Source organism: Hipposideros armiger, unplaced genomic scaffold (assembly GCF_001890085.2).
Source record: "Hipposideros armiger isolate ML-2016 unplaced genomic scaffold, ASM189008v1 scaffold_128, whole genome shotgun sequence".
Taxonomy (NCBI): Eukaryota; Metazoa; Chordata; class Mammalia; order Chiroptera; family Hipposideridae; genus Hipposideros; species Hipposideros armiger.
Window position 1 is genome coordinate 516,504 of NW_017731478.1, and position 25,652 is coordinate 542,155.

At 57.0% G+C, this 25,652-nt stretch overlaps 1 protein-coding gene and 3 non-coding genes across 4 annotated transcripts; 3 read left to right on the forward strand and 1 right to left on the reverse strand.

Moving 5' to 3' along the window:
- The first annotated feature begins 250 nt into the window (after positions 1-250).
- On the forward strand, positions 251-20,919 carry DHX37 (DEAH-box helicase 37). The gene is made up of 27 exons (XM_019648878.1): positions 251-335; positions 414-583; positions 1,411-1,523; positions 2,851-3,190; positions 3,519-3,667; positions 4,780-4,872; positions 6,412-6,508; positions 7,397-7,510; positions 8,527-8,628; positions 8,816-8,930; positions 9,814-9,909; positions 10,140-10,222; positions 10,826-10,970; positions 11,676-11,752; positions 12,075-12,307; positions 12,933-13,044; positions 14,258-14,364; positions 14,488-14,676; positions 15,900-16,024; positions 16,101-16,217; positions 17,111-17,283; positions 18,065-18,179; positions 18,319-18,456; positions 18,651-18,745; positions 18,843-18,916; positions 20,113-20,210; positions 20,353-20,919. Exons 1-27 carry the CDS (start codon positions 251-253, stop codon positions 20,436-20,438), a joined length of 3,441 nt encoding a protein of 1,146 aa, XP_019504423.1. The 3' UTR covers positions 20,439-20,919.
- Positions 20,920-22,058: 1,139 nt separating this feature from the next.
- TRNAA-UGC (transfer RNA alanine (anticodon UGC)) lies at positions 22,059-22,130 on the reverse strand. Its single transcript has one exon. It is a non-coding gene; the product is annotated as a tRNA-Ala (tRNA).
- Positions 22,131-22,370: 240 nt separating this feature from the next.
- TRNAD-GUC (transfer RNA aspartic acid (anticodon GUC)) lies at positions 22,371-22,442 on the forward strand. Its single transcript has one exon. It is a non-coding gene; the product is annotated as a tRNA-Asp (tRNA).
- A 2,616-nt stretch (positions 22,443-25,058) lies between these two features.
- TRNAF-GAA (transfer RNA phenylalanine (anticodon GAA)) lies at positions 25,059-25,131 on the forward strand. Its single transcript has one exon. It is a non-coding gene; the product is annotated as a tRNA-Phe (tRNA).
- The last annotated feature ends 521 nt before the right edge of the window (positions 25,132-25,652 follow it).

Below are 25,652 nucleotides of genomic sequence, written 5' to 3' on the forward strand. Positions count from 1 at the left end.
GGTGCTACAGTAAGTGGAGTTGAAGAGTCATATGATAGCTGAATTTTGCTCTAGATTATATACTTTCAAACTGTGACCTTTAAAAATAGATAGACACAAACTCAGTACTTGGTCCACTGCATGCTCTGAAGAGAACTTAGTAATATTTTTACGAAAATGGCTTTGATCTCAAAAACTCACTGAGAGCAGGCCCCCACTCTGAGGGAAGCACTGTTATAGCATGCACCACCACCCCCTTACTGATACTGGGATGGAGGTGGCTGGGCCTGCACCCCCGTGCCAGTACTCAGGGGGCTCACATGTGGGGCAGGAGTCCCCAGAGGAAACGGGCATTAGTGGGGAAACCTGAGTTTCGCCGGTGCCTGCATTCCCGGGCCTGTGGGGCTGTGGGTCAGGCAAGCGTGTCTTTTCAGATAAGGACACGTTGAAAGGCGTCGATGGCAGCAATGTGCTCGTCCTGCCGGGGAAGAAGAAAAAGAAGACCAAGGCCCCTCCGCTGTCCAAGAAGAAGAGGAAGCCCCTGACCAAGAAAGAGCGGAAATTGCTGCAGAAAATCTTAGAACAGAAGGAGAAAAAAAGCCAGGTACGCCCGCTCTGTCAGAGTCTGCACACGGCTCTCCAGACTGTGGAGAAAGGGATGGGGGGAGGGGGGTCTGAGTCCCCAAATGGGGAGACTGAGAAACCCCAATCTCGAAGCTTCTTCCTGAGATTCATGGTTGACTTTCTATCAAGGTCAACACACAGGTGCTGGGTCTCCAGCAGGGGACACACAGGCCTCCCTTTAGCAGCACCAATACTCCGTCCCTGGAGCCCTTTACTACAGGGGACGCTCACTCTCTGGTGCGTGTGTCCTTTTAAAATCCTGTGCAGTGTTTTTCCTGCTCTCTGGTTCCTTGTTTTTTCCTTGTATTGATTGTGAAATCGACATAAAGAATATGTATAATTTCAAGAATAATAAAACAAAAACTCATGAATCACTGGGGGAAAGAACCCACTGGGCCCGTCCCCATACACTGCTTTCTTCAAGACAGCGTGGGGACCCCTTCCCGGCATGCAGAGCTGCTCCCGCGGTAACAGCTGGGGCGTGCTGCCTGGTACAGATGGGCCCTCCTTTGTTTATTCGGTCTCCCGTGGATGGGCGTCTGGATATTTGACAGTCTTATGACACACAGTGATGCAGAGAGAGCCTTGTTTACCCAGCCCCAGACTCCACGAGGGGGTACAGAGCCACCCCCCAGCTCACGCGTCTGTTGGCGTAAGAACACCACGCAGCAGTGCAATGCAGTTTGACCTTTAGTTTAAAAAGACAGGGGGTGTCAGCCATGCTGCCATTGTATAGAGCACCTCACTTCCCTTCTGAAGAGAGGGCCGTGATGGCAAATGTCTTAACGCACTCGTTTCCTTCCCCAGCGAGCAGAGATGCTACAGAAATTGAGTGAGGTCCAAGTTTCAGAAGCAGAGATGAGACTCTACTACACCACGTCCAAGCTGGGCATCGGGGACCGCCTGTACCGTAGCAAAGAGTAAGTCGGCCGCCCCCTCCAAAGCCCATCCCTCCTGCCAGGGCCCCTGGGGGCAGGCTCTCAGGTGACGAGTCTTCCAGAGAAAATACGTTTGCGGTGGCCTATGTGCTATAATGCTTCTAGTGAGTAGAGGCCCCAGATGCTGCTAAAAACCCTACGAGGCGCAGGACAGCAAAGTTTCCTGCTCCAGGGATGTCGGTGTTTTCCTGCAAAGCGGGGTCCTGTGTTACAGGTTCTTCCAGCTTTTGCACAGACATTGCCGTCAAGCGGCCACGGATTAGACTTGGCCCATTATTAGCAAGTTTTGTTTGGTTCATACAGAGCTGTTAAAGCATTCAGACCTTTGGCTAACATATTGGCTTCCTGGGGCAGCCGTAACAAATGACCACACCCTGGGTGCCTTCCAACGGGAAATTGACTCTCGTGGTTCTGAAGACCAGAACCAGGGCCTTCAGGGTGCCGGAATCAAAAACGAAGGTGTCGGCAGGGTTGGTTCCTTCTGGAGGCTGGAGAATCTGTTCTGCGCCTCTCTCCCGGCTTCTGGTGGTGGCCAGGAGTCCTTGGCAGTCCTTGGGTTTGTAGACGCGTCACTCCAGCCTCTGTCACCACGTAGAGTCCTCCCGGTGTGTCTTTGTTTCTTCCATGGCTGTGTCCCTGTTTTCTTATGAGGACACCAGTCATTGGATGTAGGTCCCACCTCAGTCGAGTATGACTTCAACTTAGTTATGTCTGCTAAGAGCCTATTTCCAGATAAGGAATCTCCAGCAGACATGAATTTTGGGGGGACACTATTCAACCCAATACAGCCAACACTTAAAAATTAAGAGATTTCACATTAAAATCCAGGTTCCCACCTGGCCTTGAGCAGCTGGACCATGTGGCCGCATCAGCTGCCTAGGCCCCCGACTCGCTGCTGCACTCATTCTGCTCTGTTCATTATGGCAGTGCCGGCCTGGTCCCTGTAAGCGTTGTTGGGCATTTAATGTCTGCTCATCGTGCGCAGACTGTGTCCTGGGCCCTCCTCTAGCCGGGAGGACAGTGCAAAATTAAAATAATAAAGAAGCTTCCCTTAAGCAACAGAAAATAAAGCAGGGAAAAGAGGATGGGGGGGAGACGGGAGAGGCGTTTTGGGCTGCAGGGTCAGGGAAAGTCCCTGAGAGGTGGCACTTGACTGAGGGGAGTGAGGGAGCAGGGACGGCGAGTGCAAAGGCCCTGGGGTGGGAAGGGTGTGGCCTTTGAGTCCTGGCCTCTGAGGAGTGTTTGCAGGCCAGAGCTGCCTCAGGCGCCCCCTTGGGCCTTCAGGCCTGATTTCTGGCTCTCCTGGCAGGAAGTCTGACGAGGTCTCTGCCCAGGGTCAAGAGAAGATCAGCAGCCTCAGCGGGGCCCGGAAGCGCCGTCTCCAGGAGGCAGAAGAGGAGTCTGACTCCGCCGTGGAGTCTGAAGCCGAAGAGGCCCCGGCTGCTGAGTGGGTAGAGGCTGGTGCACGGACAGTGGCAGCGTGTTTGCAGCCAGCTCTGCCAGGGGCCGAGGGTGGGAGCCCAGGTCCGGCCTCTCCTGCCAGAACTCCTACTGCTCCATCAGCTCCTCCGGCTGCAGTCCCCATCCCGGCCAGGCCCCCAGCGAAGCCTGCCGTCTTCATCCCTGTGAACCGCTCCCCTGAAGTGCAGGTTTGCCGCTCCGGTGTTTGTGATGAGAACTTAGGCCAGCGCCGAGAGGCGCTGAGGGTGTGGAGGGATGGCGCCCCTGTGATTTGGTCAGGCTGCATCACCGGTGCCATAAATGTGACCCCCCCTGCACCAGCAACAGCTGAGCGTGCCCATGTCTCGGGGCCCCTGTGCTCTGACCAGGTTGTCCCGGAGGACTTCGGGTCTCGTGCACCAAAGGACAGAGACAGACAGCCTGTATCTCTGTCCCCCATGGGCCGTGGCTGTCTGTCCCCCTCCCCAGCTGTCAAGGCTTTCCTTCGTCCCTAAACGCTGACTTCCTCTCTGGCAGGAAGAACGGCTAAAGCTCCCAATTCTCTCTGAAGAACAAGTGATCATGGAGGCAGTGAGCGAGAACCCCATTGTCATCGTGTGTGGCGAGACCGGCAGCGGGAAGACCACGCAGGTGCCCCAGTTTCTCTACGAAGCAGGCTACAGCAGGTGGGGCTGACACAGGGTCCTCGCAGGTCTCTTGTGTGACAGCAGAGATGTAGTCCCCAAAAGTCCTTAATCCTGGCTCTGCCGTTTCCATGCTGTGTGACTTTGGGCCGGCTGCTTTCGTTCCCTGGGCCTGTTTCCTCAGCTGTGAGATGGGAGTCATCATTGTCCCTGTTTCCCAGGGTGGCTCTGTAGATGAAATGACTGAATTCATGTAACATGCTCCAATCGGTCCCTGGCGTATCGTGTGGTATGTTACCTTCTGTCGGCACTTTTGAACCATGTGTATCAGGGATCCCCAAGCCCACCCCCAGGTTCAGCGATTTGCTAGGAAGACTCACAGGACCCAGCCTGTGGTCGGACTCGGGGTTATGCCTTAGTGCACCGAGAGGACGCAGAGCACGGTCAGCAGAGAGCAAAGGCGCCGGGGTGAAGCCTGGGGCACCAGGCACAGGCCCCCAGGGGAGTTGCACAGGACATGCTTAATTCACCAGCAACAAGCTGTGACAACACATGTCAAGTGTCATCTACTAGGGAAGCCCCTTAGAGACTCCGCACCCAGGTTGTTTATCGAGGGCTGGTCACCTCTGCCTGGCACCTGAATCCCAGAGTCCCCAAAGGAAAGCAGGCGGTCAGCATAAAACACACTGTTTACGACAGCCCTGGCGCAGCGAGCCCCTCTAATCAGGGAGAGGGGGAACCTTCCCGAAATGCAGGTTCCCAGGTGCCAGCCAGGGGCCAGGCTCGCCAGCCACCCGTACTAAGGAGGGCAGCCTCGGCCTGCTGTTGGCTCCTTTCTGTGCAGCCCAGAAACCGGCCCCTGGGCCCTCAGGAGGCTCTGTGCCTGGAGGAGCGTGTGCCCGCCGTGCCCGGGCCTCCCGCCTGCTGGCAGCTGCCCGGCTTCCATTTCCTGTGACGGTCAGACCATGTCCTGTGTGCGGGCGTGCCGGCGTCCCTTTTGCTGTTAAGCGGTACTGAGGTGCCTTGCCTGCCGTGTGTGGCCTGTCACCCCTGATAGGGGCCACATCTGTGCAGCGATTCCTGACGTGGCGCTGCGTGTGACTTTGGGACAGACAGGTGAGGCGAGCGCTGCTGATACGTTCTCCCTTCCCCAGTGACAACAGCATCATTGGCGTCACAGAGCCCCGCCGAGTGGCCGCCGTGGCCATGTCCCAGCGAGTGGCCAAGGAGATGAATATGTCCCAGCGGTGAGAACACAGCCTCCTGGAGGCGTATTGAGGGGTGGTTTTCGGGGCCTTTCCCGGGGTCACCTGTCGAGGGGAGTCTGAGCAGCGCTATGCGCCCTCGTCCAGCCTGAGGGCCCTGGGGAGGCGTGTTCTGCACCTGAGCGCGGGGGTCTCACATGAGAAGGCTTCCTGCGCACTGCACGGTGGGACCCCCTGAGCAGGGGGCATGGAGCAGGCACAAGCCAGCCAGGCCCTTGGGCTCACATCACACAGGGCACTGAGGGGACACGTTGACTCTCACAGGGGCCTGAAGATAGAGCAGAGCAGCAGGTGAGCAAACGCAGGCAGGCAGTGCTGAGTACTTGGCATTGCAAGTTCATTTAAAACTCAGGGTTCCCCGGTGCCAGTCCTCTCCTGGCAGAGAGGCGGTAGGACTTGCCTTAGAAAGCAGTTTGAGGAAGAATGGCTGGACGTGTTTCTATGGCAGCTGCCAGGGCCTTAGTCCAGACAGCTGCATTCAGCTTCGAAGGAGTGGCACGTCCCATGTGGTCTAAAATTCAGAAAATACAAACGAGTGTAGAGAGGGTATGTCGTCCATCCGGTCGTCAGATGTTACTGAGCTTCACCTGCTGTGTGCAGGCCCACCCCGGGCTCTCGGGACGCGGTGGGGATTGGCAGCCGCCTGCCCCCTTGGGGCTGGCATGCAAGTGGGGGAGGCTTGTTCTGTTGGCACGGTAGTGGGTGAGGTGCCCAGCTCCCCTCCCCGGCAGCAGCTCCCGCTGCCCGTTTCCTGTGGATCGCTCTAGGCAGTCCTGTGCACAGACAAGCAATTCCGTATTTCTCCCTGACAGCTGCATAAATGGTTCTTAACTGTTCACACCCTTTTATATCTTTCCTGTTCCATTTAATAGTATACCTTGAAAATACGTACAAAGCTGCCCTTTTTTTGTCCTTTTTTACAACTTTCTATCGTGAACATTTCAAGCACGTACAAAAGTAGAAAGAGTAGAATGGAAGCCCCTCCCCACCCCCGTCCCTAACACCCTGTCCTCACAATCGTCACCTCACAACCACCGTTGTTCCGTCTTACCTCCCCTCCCGCCCCCCAGTTGTTGGGAAGCAAGTCACAGATGTCATACCATTTCATCTTCGGTATTTCACTGGGTCTGACAGATCAAGACTTTTTTCTTTTTTATAAGACTCTTGAAAACATAGCTACAGTACCCTTCTCACGACTGAAAAGTATGTCATAACTCCTGAGCGCCCTCCATTCCGTGTTCAGCTTTCCCTGGCTGTCTCCTAAAAAGCTTCTATAGTCAGTGGGTCAGTCAGGCTCCAGCCAAGATGCCCACGTGTGTTTGGCTGCCCTCCCCCTCACACTGGCAAGGGACAGTGGGCTGGGCAGGGGTCTGGCTTCGTGGAGGGCATCGTTGGCCCTGCCCTTAGCCGCGTGCCCACTGGGGCCAGGCCTCCCCTGCTGCCCACCTTGCAGTGACCCTAAGGCTGCAGCTAGACCTCTGGGGAACTCGCCTGCCCTGAACCCATACCATGTTCCCATAGGGTCGTCTCCTACCAGATCCGATACGAAGGGAACGTGACCGAACAGACCAGAATCAAATTTATGACGGACGGCGTGTTGCTCAAGGAGATCCAGAAGGTGGGTTGCTGGCCTTGCCTCACAAAGCGAGGCCAGTGAGCGTGAGGGTGGGGAGTAGGTAGGATGTCACCCTGGGTGTGAGCGGCTGGTGCGCCAGCTGTTGGCAGAACGCCATGTACCCTGTGCCACTGTGTGACCTTGGGCAAGTTACTTAACCACCCTGGGCCTTAATTTCTTGATCTGCAAGCTGGTGTCTTCCCCATGGAATTGTTTTGTAGCAGAATGCGCGAGTGCCCCTTAGCACAGTGCCCAGTAAGTGCTTATTCAATGTGAGCTTGTATTTTTGTTACGATCTGGTTCACAGACATTGTGCATTAGCCAAATGCACACTGCTCCTCGCTGACCGTGTGACACCCCCCTGGGCAGGGGTCTCTGGGGAGAGCACAGGTGACTCCTGCTTCCTCTGCCTTGAGGCCAGCCTTGGTCACCTGGGAAGGAGGCTATGAGTGAGGCGTTGGGTCCGACGGCCCCTTTGTGGGGCCTGTGCCGCCCGATTGCCCTTGGGCCCCACCCCTTTCTCGGTTCCTGCCCTCCCCACTCCATGGGCGCCTCATTTGGTAGCTGAGCTCTAATAAGCAGTAGCTGTGCTTTCTCTGCCAGGCCCCCCGGGCCCTTGCTGTGTACTTCACAGGTATCGTTGTCATCAGAACTTCACTGGGACCCCATAAGGTGGGTCCTGTTAGTCCCATTGTTCAGGTGAGGAAACAGGCACAGGGAGGTGAAGTAACTTGCCCGAGGTCACAGACCAAGATGCCCCCAGACTGAGTGTGCCAGGATGCGTGCCAGCTGTTAAAGGGGCTCCTTGAGCGGGAGTTTGGGGGTGTGAAGTGCCCCTGGGTGGCTCCGGTCCGGGCTGGCAGGCCTCACCCCAGTGGCCTCCCCTCCCAGGACTTCCTGCTGCTGAAGTACAAGGTGGTGATCATCGACGAAGCCCACGAGCGGAGTGTGTACACAGACATACTCATCGGCCTCCTGTCCCGCATCGTGTCTCTCCGGGCGAAGGTAGGAAGAAGTGGGGTGCTGGGAGCCCCACGTCCCCAGGCTCCCTCGGCCCACGCCCATCTGCACCCAGGCTGCCACTGTGACAGGGTCCCCCTAGGACAAAACCCCCCGGGCCCAGTGTCGGGCTGTGAGTCTCGGTGTGACAGCCTGTGTGACGCCACCCCGTGGGAATCCCGGGTCCAGCCTCATCAGCTGTTACCCTTCCCTCCGTCCAAAGCAAGAGGCTCAGGCGGGGAGCGCACAGCCAGCCAGGCCCACCAGCACCGGCGGCGTCTCTGGGACCCGCAGAGCAGGTGGCGCCTCCAGCCACGCCCTGTGGTCCCCGCTGAGCCGCTAGCCCAGCACCCGGCCTGCATTCCACTCCCACCCCCGACGGGACAGAAATGGGCATCAGAGGGCTGCTGGGTCGAAGGATGCTGCCCTGGGGACCCTCCATGGAGCAGTCCCACTATAGCCCCCCCAAGTCCTGCTGCGAAGTTGACACTTTGCCTGATGCTGACAAGCGTAGAGACTCCCTCAAAGAGATTTTAGTTCTGTGTGTGCCAGGCCAGGTCAGGGCACCTGGCGCTCACCAGTGGACACAGGGTAACAGTTCCTGCCCTCGGGCTTGATTCAGTGAGGGCAGCTGGCAATAAGCAGACGCGGAAGGCCTGTGAACTGCTGACGGACGAAGCCACGGAGAGGAGAGAGCGGGGGAAGGTGGAGGGTGGTGGGAGCGAAGCCCTCACTGAGCGGTGGGCTGGGGGAAGTGAGGGAACGTCACGTGGGGGCTGACCGCGCCCACTGTCTCAGAGTGGGTGGACCCCAGGCTCGGCCCGCCTGCCTCACATCCCCCCACTAGGGCTTAACGTTGGGGACTTTAGGGGCTCCTTTAACAAGCCACTGCCCTGGACAGGCAGATCCTGCAATCAGTTCACCTTTTCTACTCCTCGGGCCAAGGTGTGGGGGCTGGAGGGAGGGCAGAGGCCTCCCCGGCCCTGGGTGGCCGAGGCTCACCGAGCCTGTCGGTCCTACAGAGGCTCCTGCCGCTGAAGCTGATCATAATGTCGGCCACGCTGCGGGTCGAGGACTTCACCCAGAACCAGCGGCTCTTCACCCAGCCGCCCCCGGTCGTCAAGGTAACGCCCAGGGCCGGGGTCTCGGGCAGCCGGGGAAGCGAGGACACCCTGGCAGCGAGGAGGTTCCCAGGAGGCACCAAACTGAGCCCTTCGTGGTCAGCTCGTTCACAAAGCGGGGAGGGGCCGAGCCTGGGCCGACGCTTACCCCGCAGCCTCTAACCCCGGCCTCCTCGGGCACCTGCCCCAGGTGGAGTCCAGGCAGTTCCCGGTGACGGTGCATTTCAACAAGCGGACGCCGCTGGAGGACTACAGTGGCGAGTGCTTCCGGAAGGTCTGTAAGATCCACCGGATGCTGCCTGCAGGTGAGCCCCGGCGAGGAGAAAGGCCAGGCCTCCCCCTTCCAGCCCCCCAGGGTGTAGCAGCGTGGGCTCCGGGTCCGTCTCTGGGTGGCTCGGAGTAGTCACTTGACTTTGCTGTGCCTCAGTTTCCTCACTGGTTCCAGAGTGTTTACAGCACCTACCCCCCTCCCCCCGAATTCCACCCTGAGTATTGTGAGGCTTCAGTGACAGGGGAAAGAGGGTGCTTTCTGTCCACGTCTGATAAGCAGCACAATCCACAGGGCCCAGGCAGGGGCCATTTGGCACAGGTGCCCACAGACAAGGACAGGTGAACAGGTGTGTCCCACCTGAGTTTCACCCCTGATCCCCCTCACAGTTTTTACCATGTCCCCCTAGCACTTGCTCAGTTATTTACCTAATGTCACCACAGTTGGCTTGACCCCTCCTGTGGATTTACGTATCGGGGACATCTATGCATAGAATCATACTGCACGTGGCCTTTTGCGACTGGCTTCTTTCACTCAGCGTCACGCCCTCCAGGTTTACCCTGGTCGCAGCACGTGTCAGCACTTCATCCTTTCTTATGCCTGAATCACATTCCATCGTGTGTATGGACCTGGCTGTTTATCCGCCCATCTGTTGATGGGCGCTGGGTGGAGTCCACCTCTGGCTATTGTGCAGGGAGCTGCCGTGAGCTCTGCACAGGTTGTGTTTTGCGTCCCTCTTTCCCGATCTCCTGGGTAGGTGCCAGGCTCCCTGTCTTGGCACCCTCAGTCCCGGAGGGGGCTGCCTGGCGCTCGTCCGCGTCTCCTGGTTTGATGGGCTCTCAGAGCAGAGCCTGGCCCATGGTCACTGCTGAGTCCATGTCTGCTGCGTGGATGATGGACGGGCATCATTCTTCCCGCAGGCGGCATCCTGGTGTTTTTGACGGGGCAGGCCGAGGTGCATGCGCTGTGCCGCAGGCTGAGGAGGGCCTTCCCACACGCCCGAGCCAGGCCGCCAGGTAAGCCGGCCGCTGGAGCACTTTGCCCCGCGAGGCTGGGCCGCCACCAGCCTTGGCTTCGGAGCCTCCCTCTGCCCTCTGTAAGAGGCGACACCTTTGCCTGCCCTCCCGTCCCCCCATGAATGGCCACCAGTGCAGTGACCTTAACTGTGTACCGTGAAGAACAGGCTCCTGATAGCCTGGCCCTGGCCACAAGACGTCTTCCTCCCTAATCCACTCACCTTTTCCAGAAGAGGAAGATCAGAAAGATTCGGTGGAAGAAACGCGGAAGTTTAAGAAGTCGCGGGCACGGGCAAGGAAGGCCCAGGCGGCGGTACGTGGAGGCGCAGGGCCCGCTAGGGGGTACTGAGTGGTGATGCCAGCCCCTCCCCACCCCTCTGGCTGTGTAGATGGAAATTTAATTAAAACAGTTAAAATTCACTTATCCAGTCATATTAGACTTACCTCAGGCGCTCAGTGGTCACCTGGGGCTGCTGGTGACCAAATTGAACGTCGCGGGCCTAGAACGTTCCTACCAGGGAGCAAGTTCTGTTGGATGGTGCTCATGGTTCCCTGTGCTGTAGTCCGGGAGGAAGCTTCCGGAAGGCCGGGCCCTGAGCGCCTGAGCAGTAGTGTCATTGCTCAGTCACTGACCCTCCTGCTGCGTTTATAACATGCCAGGCAGTGTCCAGAAGGCTTCATGTGTGTTAGCTAATAGCCCTCACAGCGGCCCTATGAGATAAGTCCCGTGATTAGCCCCAATTTTGAGATGAGGAAACTGAGGCAGAAGAAGGTTGTGCGACCTGCCATGGCCGCGCGGCTCGCGGGTGGCGGAACTGGGCCCCTTGCTTGAACGGACTTGTTTTTCCTGCTTGTTATGTAAGTTTCTACCCGGGGTCGCCTGCAGCCCATGGTCCTGATGTCGTGTTTTCCGTAGATATTGCCCCACATCAGCTTGGACAATTACTCGGTGTTGCCAGCAGGCGAAGGGGACGAGGACAGGGAAGCGGAAATGGACGACGAGGAGGCGGCCCTGGGCTCAGACCTGGACCTGGACCTGGGGGACGACGGCGCAGACGGAGGTGTGGCCCTTGAGTCCATTCTGTCATTCATTCAGCACGTGTCTGTTGGGGCCCAGACTTCTCTGTCCCACCCTCAGGGGCTCCAAGTCAAGCGATGTGACCTGGAGCGTATGCGCCCCACTAGCATTGAGCCCCAAGAGAGCCGGGGATTCGGGCAGCCTTGTCCCCCGTTGTTCCCTGAGCTCCTAAAACTGCCTGGCATGCAGCAGGCCTTCAAGTATTTGTTGTGTTGGTTGTAGTGGAGGCTCCGCCCCAGGCTCTGTGTTGCTGGGTGAACGCAGGCCTTAGGGCTGGCTGGGAGGGCTATCCAACTCCAGAGGGTGCTCGCTGGGGCCCTCCGTGTGGAGACGTTCCCAAACCCTGGCCGTGTCCAGCCTGGGGCAGGGTAGGGCAGCCCGAGGGCACGCCAGCAAGCTGTAGGGTCTGTGGCTAGGCTCTTCCAAGGATACGGTTCTACAGAGAGCCGGCGTTCCCATCTAGGTCAGGCAGTGGGGCCGGCGAGAGCCCTCCGCCCTCCCAGCCCTCCGTCCGTCCAGGCTTGGCCTCCCTGCCCACTGTACAGGTCCCAAGGGCTGAGCCGCTGGCAGCAGGGCTGGCGTAGGATCCTCTCAGTTCACCCAGCAGAGCAGGGGGGCGCTGGACAGTATGAGGCTGGCTTCTGCCATGGGCGTTAGTGGTGCCAGCGGGCCTCTGCTCTCCCTGCAGGTGAGCAGCCGGATGCCTCGCTCCCCATGCACGTGCTGCCGCTCTATTCTCTGCTGGCCCCAGAGAAGCAAGCAAAGGTAACTGAGTAGGGCCTGGGGCGGGTGCCCAGCTGGGGGTGCCTCCTGAGGGCGTCAGGATGGAGCAGGGCAGGCCCTGAGTCATGCACCCCATCCGCTGTTTGATCAGCACCCCAGGTTTTAAGAGAGCACTGGGGTCTCCCACTTGCCTGCATTTAGCTTAGGAGCATTGTGGCTGGAAGCAAGGAGAGGACGTGTTCACCTCGTCGCCTCCGCGCCCACACAGCCTGGCCGACTCCTGATCAAGGGACATATCCTGGCTTTGTCCCCGCACGAATCCTTTCCTGATTCTGGTGTCCTTTTGCCGCCATCCCCCTCCTAGGTCTTCCAGCCTCCCCCAGAGGGTGCTCGGCTGTGTGTCGTGGCCACCAATGTGGCCGAGACGTCCCTCACCATCCCGGGCATCAAATACGTGGTGGACTGTGGCAAGGTCAAGAAGCGGCACTACGACCGGGTCACTGGTGTGTCCTCCTTCCGTGTCACCTGGGTCTCCCAGGCCTCCGCCGATCAGCGGGCGGGCCGCGCGGGCCGGACAGAGCCTGGCCACTGCTACAGGTGGGGTGCCCCAGGGTCCTCCCTAGTGACATTGGGACCGGTCTGCAGCAGCCACCCACCAAGGAGAAGGGGGGGTCCCACATCCTGCCGGAGACTGTGCCCTGGGGGAGCTCCACAAGCCCTTTCGCGTTGGCCTGCAGCTGCTCAGGTTCCTGACTCATTCTGCTGCTGAGGTCGGGCCTGCGCTGGGTGCTTTCTTTCTGTTCTGTGTTCTTTGATAGTTGGGTCGTAAGAGTTCTCTACATTAGGTCCTTGTCAGAGGTAACGTCGTCGAATGTTTCCTTCCAGTCTGTGTGCTGTTATTTTTTGTAACAGCTTTATTGCTGTTCTTTTTAACGTTGTTTTAACAAAATTGAGAAAGTACACAAAGAAAACCAGTAAGAAGTAACAGTGGTTAAGCTTACGGAGCGCTGTGTACCAGGCACGGCTCTGAGTACTCCGCGTGGTACCTAAAATACCTTCACCAGCCCCCACGAGGCAGCTGTTAGGTTAGCCCCATTTCACAGGCGAGGAAAATGAGGCGGGAACAGGATAAACACCTCTGGCCGAGTCAAGATTCAGTGTCGGGTAGTGTGGCTGAGCGCCTCCTTTATGTATGTATGTTTTGTGTCGTTGGTCCTCTCAGGTTGTATTCATCTGCAGTTTTCAGTGACTTTGATCAGTTTCCTCCTCCTGAGATCACCCGGAGGCCCGTGGAAGACTTGATCCTGCAGATGAAAGCTCTCAACATTGAAAAGGTGAGTCGAAGCCCCCAGCCTTGCCGTCACCCCACTGACCTCTCAGCGGACGCATGTCCCGTGTGATCAGCTAGGGCGGTCCCCGGACCCCCCTGGGCCAGCTCCCCTTCCCCACAGCCCAGGGAGCCTGGGGCATGCCGTCTGGTGGTGCCTGTCCAGCCACCTGGGGCCCCCCACTTCCTGTGACCCCCTACTCCTCTAGTGCTGTGCCCCTTCAGCACCCCGGGGGTGGCTGCCAGGGACAGAAGCTGTGCAGACAGGTCCCACCCACCTCTTGGACTCACAGAATACTCTGCCCACTCAGTGTCCTGGGGGGAGGAGGAGGAATGTCCTCATGGCCCCCTGTCCAGGGGTTGCCCGTCTCTCCTGCTCCAGCAGGGGCGGTGCAGTCAGAGAAACCCCACACGCAATGGAAGCCCCGCCCCATCAGCCATCACTCCCTCTCCCTCCTCCCCCAGCCCCGGCAGCCACCAGCCTGCTTCCTGTCTCTGTGGATTTATCCGTCCTGGACATCTCCTATAAACGGACTCATACAGTGTTCGTCCCTTTGTGTCTGGCTTCTGTCACGCGGCGTCATGTTTTAAGGTCCATCCATGCTGTAGCGTGTGTCTGTGCTTCGTTGCTTTTACGGCCGAACCACGCTCCAGTGTACGGATGGGCCACACTCTGTTTATCCATTCGCCCACTGATGGACGCTGGTGGTTTTCACGTTTTGGCTGTTGTGAATGGTGCCGCTGTGAACATGAGTGTACAAGAATTTATTAGAACACTTGTTTTGAATCCGTTACTCTCCCTAAGGTGCCACCGTCACTGAGCCCAGTCCCTCCCTGTCCTGTCGCCGTTTTATTGTCTGGGCGCACTTACTCTTGTTTATGTGTTTACTCTCATCTACGGCCCCTTCTGGGTGAGAAGGAAAGCTCAGTGGAGGCAGAGTCCTTGTCTCGCTTTTCTCAACCTCCATGGCCAAGAACGGCCCCGGCGCACATTAGGTGCTCAGTAAATTAACACATTAGGTGCTCAATACCTGCTTCTGAGTGAGGGATGATGGGAATACATGAAGGATGAGGGCCTTTGGGGTTCCCCTGGCCCATGGACTTGGAGCGTGCCCGGGTCCCTTTCTGAGTGGCCAGGCCGGGCCCTGCTCCCTCTTGCAGTCACCGTGCTCACGTTTGGGTATTCAGCTCTGTCGCCTGTTTGTCTCCCTGGGTCCCAGGTCATCAACTTCCCCTTTCCGACCCCTCCCTCTGTGGAGGCCCTCATTGCTGCTGAGGAGCTGTTGATCTCGCTAGGTGCCCTGCAGGCGCCCCAGAAAGCAGAAAGGTAGGGCAGGGGATGGGTGGGGGGGCCCAGTCTCTGCCCCGTTCCTGGCCCTCTCCCCTCTCCTGAGCTTCCCTAGCGCCGGGGCCTCTTAGCTCTGGCGCTAAAGCCTCCTCCGTCCTCCAGGATGAAGCAGCTGCAGAAGTCCCGGCTGAGCTGTCCCATCACCGCGCTGGGCAAGACCATGGCCACGTTCCCCGTGGCGCCCCGCTACGCCAAGATGCTGGCGCTGAGCAGACAGCACGGCTGCCTGCCCTATGCCATCACCATTGTGGCTGCCATGACAGTGCGGGAGCTGTTCGTGGAACTGGACAGGTAGGGTTGGGGAGCTGGGCATCCCAGCCTCATGCTCGGCCTGAGAGACGGCCTGGAGCCCGGCCTCGGGCATAGCTGGCTCATGCGGCGGTCATGTGCAAGACCCTCACCCTCCAGCGCCCATCAGTGTTCTGCTCTCTGCGGGATCTGTTTTAATAAAATTCCCCGAGATCTGAGCCCGGAAAAAAAAATTCCCCGAGCACTGCTGCTCCAAGGCTCTGTGGCTAAGACCCCACATTCTGGCCCAGACCATCTGGGTTCAAACCTCCCTCTGCCAGTCCCCAGCTATGTGGCCTTGGGAAGGTGACTTCACCTCTCTGTGCCTCATCCTCCCCATCTGGGAAATGGGGATGAGATGATAACAATAATTGCGTTGTTGTTAGGGTTAAATTAGTTAATATGAGCAAGGGACTTCGAAGTGTGCCTGACACCGACCTGAGTGTCAGCTATTACTTTCAGGGTTGGGAACCAGGAGAAAATTCGTTTCTCCAGTCCATACTTGGTATATGTTTTAGCAGTTTTCAGGATTTTTTATTATTATCTGTAAGCAGCACAGCAATATACAATGTCACTCATTTGTTAGATTGTGTCTTTATACTGATCTCTAATTGTGAGTAGGAAGCATGCACATTTTTATCTTTTTTTTTTTAAGATTTTTATTGGGGGATGGGAACAGACAAGTTGCTGTCCTTTTGTTCTTCAGTCTAGTTGTGGAGGACGTTGCTTCACTGGCCCAAGTTGGCACCATCATTGCACTCTTACCAGGCGAGGCAGATCAGCCACCGGCTTCTGGATGGCCGCTCACGCTGGCTGCTGGCCACACATGGTAGCTTATGGCAACCCACTGCCACAGGGGCTGCAGCCTACGCCGTCGCCGGCTACTCAGGGCATCCCAGTTCCAGGTTGAGCTGTTGTTTAGCATCTTAGCTGTAGAGGGCAGTGTCACTGGCCCTCATATGTGGGATCCAAACCGGGGCCCTCTGGCGTCCCAAGCCAGCTCTTAACCAACGCGCCACTCGGCCAGCCCCACATTTTTATCTTGTTGGCTACCAGAGGTGAATTTTAGGGTGAATCTTGAGCTGGAGCTTAAAACCTTAATCATGTTAGTGACCCCACCAGGCACTGTCCCTGAGCCTCTGCGCCTGCCCCGATGAACAGATATGTGTTGCCTGCCCCTGCGGCCCTCAGCCGGGGCAATAGCTGGGTGATGTGTGTGTTTGCAGACCGGCCTCCAGTGACGAGGAGCTGGCCACGCTGAAAGGCAGGCGCGCCCGGGTGGCCCAGATGAAGAGGACCTGGGCAGGACGAGGCGCTTCCCTGAAACTCGGAGACCTCATGGTGCTGCTGGGTATGTGCCCCGGCCGAGGGGGGAGGACCCCCTGGGGCCTGGGTGGGGCAGCGAGTGAGTGCGCCCTCGTCCACAGGCGCTGTGGGAGCCTGCGAGTACGCGGGCTGCTCGCCCCAGTTCTGTGAGGCCAACGGGCTGCGGTACAAGGCCATGGTGGAGATTCGACGCCTGCGGGGCCAGCTGACCACCGCAGGTATGGCCCCCCGCCGTGGGCAGCCCCCAGCACAAGACGGGGCCCTTTTAATGTTCAACGCTGCCTGTGTACAGCCCCTCCCCAGTTATCAAATTCCATGTTTGCAAATTCACCTCCTCACTAAAACTGATTCGGGACCCCCAAATCAGCACCTGGCGCCTTTGCATTCTTTGAGGACACACCAGCAAGCAGAGTGATGACATGCACACCTCAGCCGCATCCTTTCCTTCATGATGGCCCTCTCGTCACCCTCTGTCCCTGGCTCTCGTCTGGACCAGCTGCCTACCACACCCCCCACCCAGCTGCCCCTGGGCACCCCAGCTTCATCCTTGGGTCCCCTGATCCCAAGTAGGGTCCAGCCCTGGCTTCACGGGGTCTCCAGGGGCCCACACATTTCTGGGCTGCTGTCCTGCCACCCTTGGCATGTGGCTTTCATCCTCCAGGCCACCTCATGGGCCGAGAAGGCAGTTGGAGATCTAATCACATCTGCTTTCTAGGCAGGAGGAAGGCGCCAGACGAGCATTCCAAAAATCCCAGGCGGCAACTCCATCCTTATATCACGGGCAGGACCGAGTCCTGGGGCCACTCTGGCATCTGGGCGGGGGGGTGGCTTCTTAGCAGCTCACTCTGCCACCCACAGAGGAACATTGGGGTTTTGTCCTAAGGAAGAGGAGGACATGGCGAGGGCGAGGGCAGCTGGTTCTGCCCCGCTGGGGTCTTCGTCTCCCGCCCACCCAGCAGCTCGGTGGGGAGGGGCCAAGATGAGCAGGTGCTGAGGCCAGAGCTGAGCGTCGAGTGGTGTCGGGCTTCCCAGGTGGCCAGGGCAAAGCCAGCCCCGGGCCCAGCCCCGCCATCTCTTTCACTGCTCCCCTCACACCTGGCTTTCCCCCCAGTCAATTCAGTGTGCCCCGAGGCTGGGCTCTTTGTGGACCCCAAGATGCAACCTCCTTCCGAGAGCCAGGTGACTTACCTGCGGCAGATCGTGACAGCCGGCCTGGGTGACCACCTGGCCCGCAGGGTCCAGAGCGAGGATCTGCTGGACGACAAGTGGAGGAATGCCTACAAGGTCGGATTCCAGCTTGGGGGACAGACAGCGTGGCAGTCGCTGTGCCCGGGGCTCCCCCTCCACCCCTTCCTCTGTCTGTCTCGAGTCCTGCCAGCCGGGGCACTCGTGATGCCTGGCTCGGCATTGTCAGGACACCTGCAGCAGCCCTTGGGGGGGGACCTGTCCTCGGTCATGTATCCCTGCAGCCTCTGGGAAAGTCCCCACCAGGGAACAGGGTTGGGTGTTTGGGAGTCATACTTCCTTTGGGCCATTAGCTTCACCCCAACATTATTTTCATAACTGCTTAATTGAGGTATGAATCACAAACCATACAATTCACCATTTTAAAGTGTACAATTCAGTGGTTTTTAGTGTATTCACAGAGTTGTGTAACCATCACCACAATCAATTCTGGAATATTTTCGTCACCCCAAAAAGAAACCCTGTCCGCACTAGCAGCCACTCTCCATTTTCTCCTGATCTCCCCGCTGTGGGAGTCTCCTTTCTGTCTCTGTGGCTTCGCTGACCCCCAAGTATTTCATGTCAGTGGAATCATACACTGTGGGGCCTTTTTTGTCTGGCTTCTCTCAGCACGGTGGTGTCGAGTGAGGCACGTGTCAGCACACACGTCAGCGTCTTTTCTGGGCTGAATACTGGTCCCCGGTACAGACATGCCGCTCATCACCTGGCAGAATGCCCACCTGCTTTCCTGGCCAAGCGTGTAGCCGAGTTCACGTGGGTTACTCTCACCGGGTGCTCGTGTCTCCTGGACTCAACGCCCACTCACCCTCTCTCTCTGCAGACCCCTCTCCTTGATGACCCCGTCTTCATCCACCCCAGTTCCGTCCTTTTCAAAGAGCTCCCCGACTTTGTGGTCTACCAGGAAATTGTGGAGACGACCAAGATGTACATGAAAGGTAGCACAACCGGTGTCCAGCCCCCCGCCCGACCCACTGCGGCTCTGGTGAGCTGTGTCGCAGGGACCCTCGGTGGGGACACTAGCCCCTCCCGGGCAGCACGCCCGCTGTAACCCCCAGCCCTCTCCCGGGCCCCCAGGTGTCTCGACTGTGGAGGTCCAGTGGATCCCAGTCCTGCTGCCTTCTTACTGCCAGTTCGACAAGCCCCTGGAGGAGCCGCCCCCTGCCTACTGCCCCGAGAAGGGGCGGGTGTTGTGTCACCGGGCCAGCACGTTCTGTGAGTTGGGGTGACTTCCTGGTGGCCTTGGGCTCCCGCGAACACATGGTCCCATGCCTTACACTAGGAAGTGTGTGTGTCTTGGGTGGTGTCACCCCAGGCTGTCTGTCCCTTTGGTGGGTGGGGCCTCCGGCTCCAGAAGGGACATAGGAGGACCCACCCCTGTCCCCTGCTCACTGTCTGCTGCGCTACAGATCGCGTCGGCTGGCCACTCCCCGCAGTTCTGGTAGATTTCCCGGAGGGCCTGGACTGCTACAAGCACTTTGCCCGCTTTCTGCTGGAAGGGCAGGTAGGGAGCCCCGAGATTGCCCCCAACCCTTTCCTTAGTGCTGTGGGCGGGAGCTGAGCCGGGGGACCCCTCACCCTGTCCTGTGCTCTCTCCTCAGGTCTTCCCCAAGCTGGCCTTGTACCAGGGCTGTTTGCTGTCCAGCCCCAGCACGATGCTGAAGACTTGGGCCAGGTACAGCCCTTCCCGGGAGCATCGGGGCAGCGGGCGGTGGTGGCAGGAGCTGGCATCAGCGTCCTGGGCCGCCGTAACAAACGACCACCAACCGAGTGGCTTAAAACAGCACAGATGTATTCTCTCAGTGCTGGAGGCCTGAAGCCCAAAAGCCAGGTGTCAGCAGGGCTGGAGGCTCTAGGGGAGCATCCTTCCTGCCTCCCCAACTCCTGGTGGCCCCAGAGGTTCCTTGTCTTGTGGCCGCGTCACTTCAATCTCTGTCTCTGTCTTTACATGGCTATCCCCACATGTCCTCTCTTCTTACAAGCACACCATCATTGGGTTCAGGGCCTACCCCAATCCAGTATGACTTCATCTTAATTCTATCTCCAAAGACCCTCTTTCCAACTAAGGTCACATTCTGAGGTTCTGGGTGGACAGGGACTTTTGGGGAGACACGGTCAGCCCACTACAGAGCTGCCGGGCACCAGCAGGAGGCGTCCTGCATGCCTGAGTCCCTGTGGGCTTCCCGCCCGCTGAGCACAGACCCATCATCAGCATCTTCATCCTCACTCTCCCTGCCTGTCTCTGCTGCTCCCCATTTGCTCTCGTTCTGGAAGGTGCGCAGGAACGGGGCTTGGGCGCACATGGGCACAAGCGTGGACACTCGCAGGGACTCAGGATGAGGACGTGGGGCCAGGTGCCCCCTCCCCGGCTGCTGCCAGCCAACTTCACCCAGCAGATGGTTCTGAGCACCGTCTCTGCTGGGATACAGGCAGGTCCCTGTCCCTGTGGGGACATCCGTGCAGGGAGACTGACACCAAACAGCACAGCTAGTATGCATAGCAGGTGGTGACACGGTTACAAAGCAGGATGTTAGGGATGAGACGTCATGGGGCCTGGTGGGGTTGGTCAGGCGAGCCTGACGGGGCGGATTTGGGGGAGGTGGGCTGTGAACCAGGCAGAAATTTGGAGGAAAGTTCTGGATGGGATGAGCAGCCTGGGTGGGCAAGTGCTCAAGGAATGAGAGGAGGGCCAGGGCGGGTGGGTCAGAGGCAGTCAGGACGTGATGGGGTCTGGAGCCTTCCATCCAGCCAACACACCCAGCACGGTGGAGGGACAGGGACCCTTCACCCATCCCCTCCTGTGGCTCCTGGGTAGGCCAGGGAGTGGCCAGCCTGTGGGCAACGTAATGCCCCACAACCCACCCCCCGCAGGCTGCAGCCCAGGACCGAGAGTCTCCTGAGAGCCCTTGTGGCTGAGAAGGCTGACTGCCGAGATGCCTTGCTGGCTGCTTGGAGGAAAAGCCCCAAATGTGAGTTTGACGCGGGCAGGTGCCCCATGAGCAGGGCTTGGGAGCGGATGGGACGTGACCCGCCCCAGGGTTGGCAGAGGGATCTGCTCTGCAGCGGGCAGCTGGGCAGAGCCACTCTGACGCTGCCCTGCCGCCCCTGCAGACCTGCTGGCTGAGTACTGCGAGTGGCTCCCCAAGGCCATGCACACCGATGTGGAGAAAGCCTGGCCCCCCACCTCGGACCTCTGACAGATGCCTGGCTGCGGGCCGGGAACTGTTCTGGCCACAGAGGAGCCTGGCAGCGGCCGGTTTCTGACAAGCCCCCCCACTCCTGGACCTCCCCCAGGAAGCACGTCAAGCCCCCGGAAACCCTCATTCATCTTGGCCTGGTTCTGGACACAGCTTGCTGCCTGCCGCCCTGGGCAGTCTGCCCCAGTGGTGGCTTTTTATAACTATGTATTAAATGGTGGATAATAGTTTATCCCATGTGCAGGTCCCCTTTAAATGTGCTGGTGGACTACATTAGTCTTATGGAGCTGGAGGGTGAAGTGGCTGAGAGCAGGGGGGGCGACGCCAGGACCTGCTGAGCCCCCTCCTTGCAGATGCAGTACACCCTCCCTACAGCGAGGGGGGCCCAGGCTCCTGTGGAGTGGGGCACACTGCGCGGGTGTCTCCTGCCCATGGGCAGCTCCCTGCCACCTACTTGTCTGTAATAAACCTTGGCGTGTGAGTCCTAGTGAATCTCTGACTGGGGGTGGCCTTGGGGACGTCCGGATAGAAACTGGTCTGGGTGGGTGCTGAGCGGCGACCTGGCACTGTGAGCCTGCGGGGGGGTCGGTTTCCTCACAGGGATTTTTCTGAAATCAATTTGTGCTAATACCATAAAATAAATGCACAAGTTAGACAAAACAAAAGTACTCAATTTCCCCACTGCGTGGCCGCTAACCCCAGCCAGGTCGGCCTCCCTCTCTGCACTCTGCCCCCTCTTTCCTACACACACACATTCAAGGCATCTGCGAGTTCTGTCACTACCTCCAGAATTTGTCCAGGGCCCCCTCGTGCTCCCCACTTCCCCCAGCTCCTGCCTAGGCTGTGCTGGGCTTCCTGGTTGGTCTGGTGTCCGCCCTGCGGTGTATTCTCCACCTGGCCACTAGAGGGAGCCTTGAAAACCTAAATCTGATCGTAATCCCTAACATCGGCGTTTCAGTGTCTTGGAAGATTCAAGCCGCCTCCCTCATTCTGGGAACTCCCATGCATAGGGCTTTCTTTCTGTCCCTTAAATGGCGCATCCCACCCCCTCAAGCTCAGGGCCTTTGCACCTGCCATTTCGTTCCTGCAGACAGGCTCCCCTGACTATCTCTAGCAGTCCCCACACCCTCCCCGTTCGTCATCATTACTGTCTTCATAAAATTTAACACCACTTGCTATTACTAGCCTCCTGAACTGGAATATCGAGTCCGGGAGCCTGTCTTATCCAGAGAAACCAGAGTATTCGACACTCTACCTGGGCACACAGTAGGTGCTGAGTGCACACACATTACCTGGCATTAGGCTCCCAAGAGTCAACCGACGGCGTGGCCAGCTACAAAACCCTCCTTAGAAATCCAGTGTTTTGCAGACTACTTGATGACACGAATAGCTAGGAGAGTTCCGTTTAAAAGTGCAGATTCCTAGGTCCCCCACCAAACTACTGAATCTGACTCCCAAGGGGAGGGACTCGGGCATCTGTGACGGAGCTCACGGACGTTGATTAGCGCTGCTCTCTCCAAGGGGGCTCCCTCCTCGGGTCGGCCGACGGGGGTGCGTCTAGATCCTCTTTCCTGCTTAGCCTACCACCGTATGGTTTAGAAAGAAAAGGGTAAAAGAGAGTGGAGATGCCGGGGATTGAACCCGGGGCCTCATACATGCAAAGCATGCGCTCTACCACTGAGCTACATCCCCTGCCTTCTCTAAGGCTGAGAATTTAGGAAGTCCCACGTTTTCTCCATTCGCATACATTCCTTTCTGGGTGCTCAGAGCCACCGTCGATTCAAGCAAGTCTTTCCACGCCGCAGAGAAGCCCACCGGCCAGGGGCGCTTGGCGACGCGCCTGTGGAAACCAAGTCTAAACTAGGTGGGCGCCATAAACAAGGAAAGTTTGTGTTTATATGGACTCCTCCAAAGCAAGGGAGCTGTGCCTCATCCTCGTTAGTATAGTGGTGAGTATCCCCGCCTGTCACGCGGGAGACCGGGGTTCGATTCCCCGACGGGGAGGCCAAGGTACCCTTTTAACTACAACAAAAGGAGACCTCTCTGGTATATTCCCTGCAAAATTCTCTGTGATACAGCGGCGCGCGGAAATGCATGCGTCGAAGTTGTGACTGCAACGGCGTGAATTTAGGGCACTTGCAAAAGTTGTCCATCTCACAAGAAGGTACTGCGTGCAGAAAGCCTTGGGTACTGAGCAGTGGGCAGGCCTGATGTATATACATACAGCTCGGGTATGTTGGTACTTAAACTTTTTTTTTTTTATTGGGGTTGGTCCTTCCACTCCTGATCAGTAGCTAACTAACAATTGTATAGCTCTTAGGTGTATTCAGGCCGTATTCGTCAGCGCTGGCCAGGTGTGCCCTCATTTAAGCCTCACAACCCTTCTGGCAGGTGTCATTTTATCACATTAGATGACGAAACGCAGGCGTAAAGAATGGCTGTGTAACTTGCCCAAGGTCACGTAAATCACAGTTTACTAGACATTGGTCACCTCTGGGGAGAAGGACTGGGATAAGGTGACTCCTTAACTCTCCTTTCTGTTACCTTTCTGGACTGCTTGAATTTTATTTTTCTTTCTCCCTCCCTCCGTTCTTTTCTATTCCCATCCCCCTTTTTCTGCCCTTCCTCCTTTCCCTTCTTTCCTTCCTTTCTTCCTTATTTGATTTTTATCAGAATGTTACATTCATCATTAGTTTTCAAAGAATGATAATGGGTTAAGGAAGAGCAGCAGAACGCGTCCCCTGTGGTCCCGGCTGGCTCCCGAAGGAGTTCAGGGTATGCTGCTTTGGTATCGGGATTATTTTGAGCTGAAGGCACTTAAAAAGCCGCAAATGCAGCGCGAGTCTTTCACTGAATCCCCTTATCTGCCTAGAGAGAGACCCTCCAAAAGGAGCCCAGGGGTCATACATCCCCCTCCCCACTCCCCCCACAAGACACTCTTGTCACAGGACGGAAGACTGAGTGGACACCACACCCAGACGAACTCTGTCACAAACGGTCATACCTCCGACCTAACTCCTTTAAGGCCCATTCATCTTTCCTAAAAATTATTAACTCTTCCTTTTCTAAATATTTTTTTTCAATTACAGCTAATTGATATTCTATTAGTCTCCGGTGTAAAACATAGTGGTTAGACATTTATGTAACTTAGCAAGTGATCCCCCTCATAAGTCTAGTCCCCACCTGGCATCATACATAGTTATTACAATGTTATTGACTATATTCCCTGTGCTGTACTTTGTAACTGGGAATGTGTACATCTTAATCCCTCCCCTTTGTTCACCCATCCCCCAACCTCCCTCCCATCTGGCAACCACCAAAATGTTCTCTGGGTCTATGATATTAACTCTTCGTTAAGTGGCCTACATCCTCCCCTTCCCCTGTTAAGAAGGTATATAAACACTCGAGACACCGTCAGCTCCATTTCCACGCAGGAGAAAATCTAAACCCTTCACCTTTAAGGCTGGTAAGATCTGGCCTCTGCCCTCCTCTTTGACCCTGCCGCCCACCGGCTCCCCCCTCACCCTCTTCACCTTTTCCACGCTGACGCTCTTTCTGTTCCTCCAACTAGCCAACCTTGTTCTCAGCCTCAGGGCCTTTGCATCAGCTGTCCTTCTGTCCGAGAGCCTCTACCTCAGGTCCTAACATGCTGGCTCTTCATTCTTCACGTCTTCTCAGCTGCCGGCTTCGCTTACTAACCCCATCCCTGGTATTCCATCCCATCACTTCGGTTTATTCTCCTTCTTAGCGTAACTACTATACTGAACTATCTAGTTACTGTATTTGTGGACCGGCCGGAGGGTCATTAGGTGCTTGGCAAACACTTACTAAATGACTTGACAGCATGGAGGACCTCCCCACTGGTTCATCCTCTCCCAGACAGCACTCCCCACCCACCCAATTCCCAGAGGGAAGGGAGGCAGGGAGAGCTGCACCTGGATGCCTACCTGTTGATTTCTTTGTGCTTTGAAGCTGAGCAGGTGCCACAGGTGTGGTGGCCATGCTAGGAGGCCGGATCTGAGTCACTCACTGCCCCAAAGCAAGTCACATTTGCCAGTGCGTCCTCCCCCAGGCCTTGGCATGGTCAGCATCCCTGCCATGCTTGGGCTGTTTGGGGGGCTGCACTCAAGGGTGACCTTGTTCCTTTGCGCAGAGAAGGGACTTTGAGAAAGGGGAGCTCTGGGCCAGGTAGGGTTCATCCATTCATCCATTCGTTCATTAATTCAACGAATATTTATTAAGCACCTGTTACGTGCTAGGCACTGTCCTAGGCGCTGAGGGATACAGCAATGACCGAGGCAGATGACTCCCTTGCTCCTCCTGGGTTTGTCATTCTAGCTGGGGAGACAGAGAATGAAGAGGGAAAACAGTCAATACCAAAGCTTACAAAAAAAATAAATAAATAAGGGGCTGGGGTCGTATTGGGAGGCCTGATTAAGGAAAGCTGCTCAGAGGCGGTGGTCTTGAAAGAAGAGAAAGGGCGCTGCACGCAGATGCGGGGCGAGCCCGGCAGGCGTCTGTTACGGCGGATCTTGGCCTCGCGGCATCAGACCCGAAGCACAGGAAGCGGGGACGTTAGGACAACGAGGAGGACAGAAATGCAGCGCCGTTTCTACAGCAGCCGAAATAGCTCAGTTGGGAGAGCGTTAGACTGAAGATCTAAAGGTCCCTGGTTCGATCCCGGGTTTCGGCAGTTCCCCTTTTTATCCACCCCAAGGGAGAGGAGGAGGAGGAGGAGGGAAATAAGTCAACAGACGCAGCTCATTTGTTTTCCAGTTAACAAAAAGGATTTTACTTTCTTTGTTGAAAACAGCTCTGAGCAATATCCACGGGGACGCCGGGCGGATGGAGACTCCCCGGAAGCTCGCCATCTGGGGAACTCCAACAAGGGCAAGCGTTTTCTTGACTCCATGTATTTCGTAAACGCTGTTTTAATGTCATGCTTGTTCATGTGTGTGCGTTCATTCTTTTTGCTTTGTTTATTCATTTCTGCTCTCTCATCCCTCACTGCGAAATCAAGCCCCAGGCAGGAAATGACCTCTTTAAGATGGAATGAATCAAGTGGCACTTTTCGTTTAGTTTTTGTAAGAAGGGATAAAGTATATAACACTCCGGCCAACGTTAATAACTGAACGTACCTTTAAAAAAAAAAAGGGAGAGACTTAAAAATAGTCCCTGCGACATGGAGTAGAGAGCGGGAACGGATTCAATGGA

Coding starts and splice junctions, on each gene's coding strand:
- DHX37 (XM_019648878.1), top strand. CDS start 251: ATGGAGGTGGCTGGGCCTGCACCCCCGTGCCAGTACTCAGGGGGCTCA. Junction 1,524..2,850: donor CGCCTGTACCGTAGCAAAGA/GTAAGTCGGCCG, acceptor CTCTCCTGGCAG/GAAGTCTGACGAGGTCTCTG. Junction 10,971..11,675: donor GGACGACGGCGCAGACGGAG/GTGTGGCCCTTG, acceptor CTCTCCCTGCAG/GTGAGCAGCCGGATGCCTCG.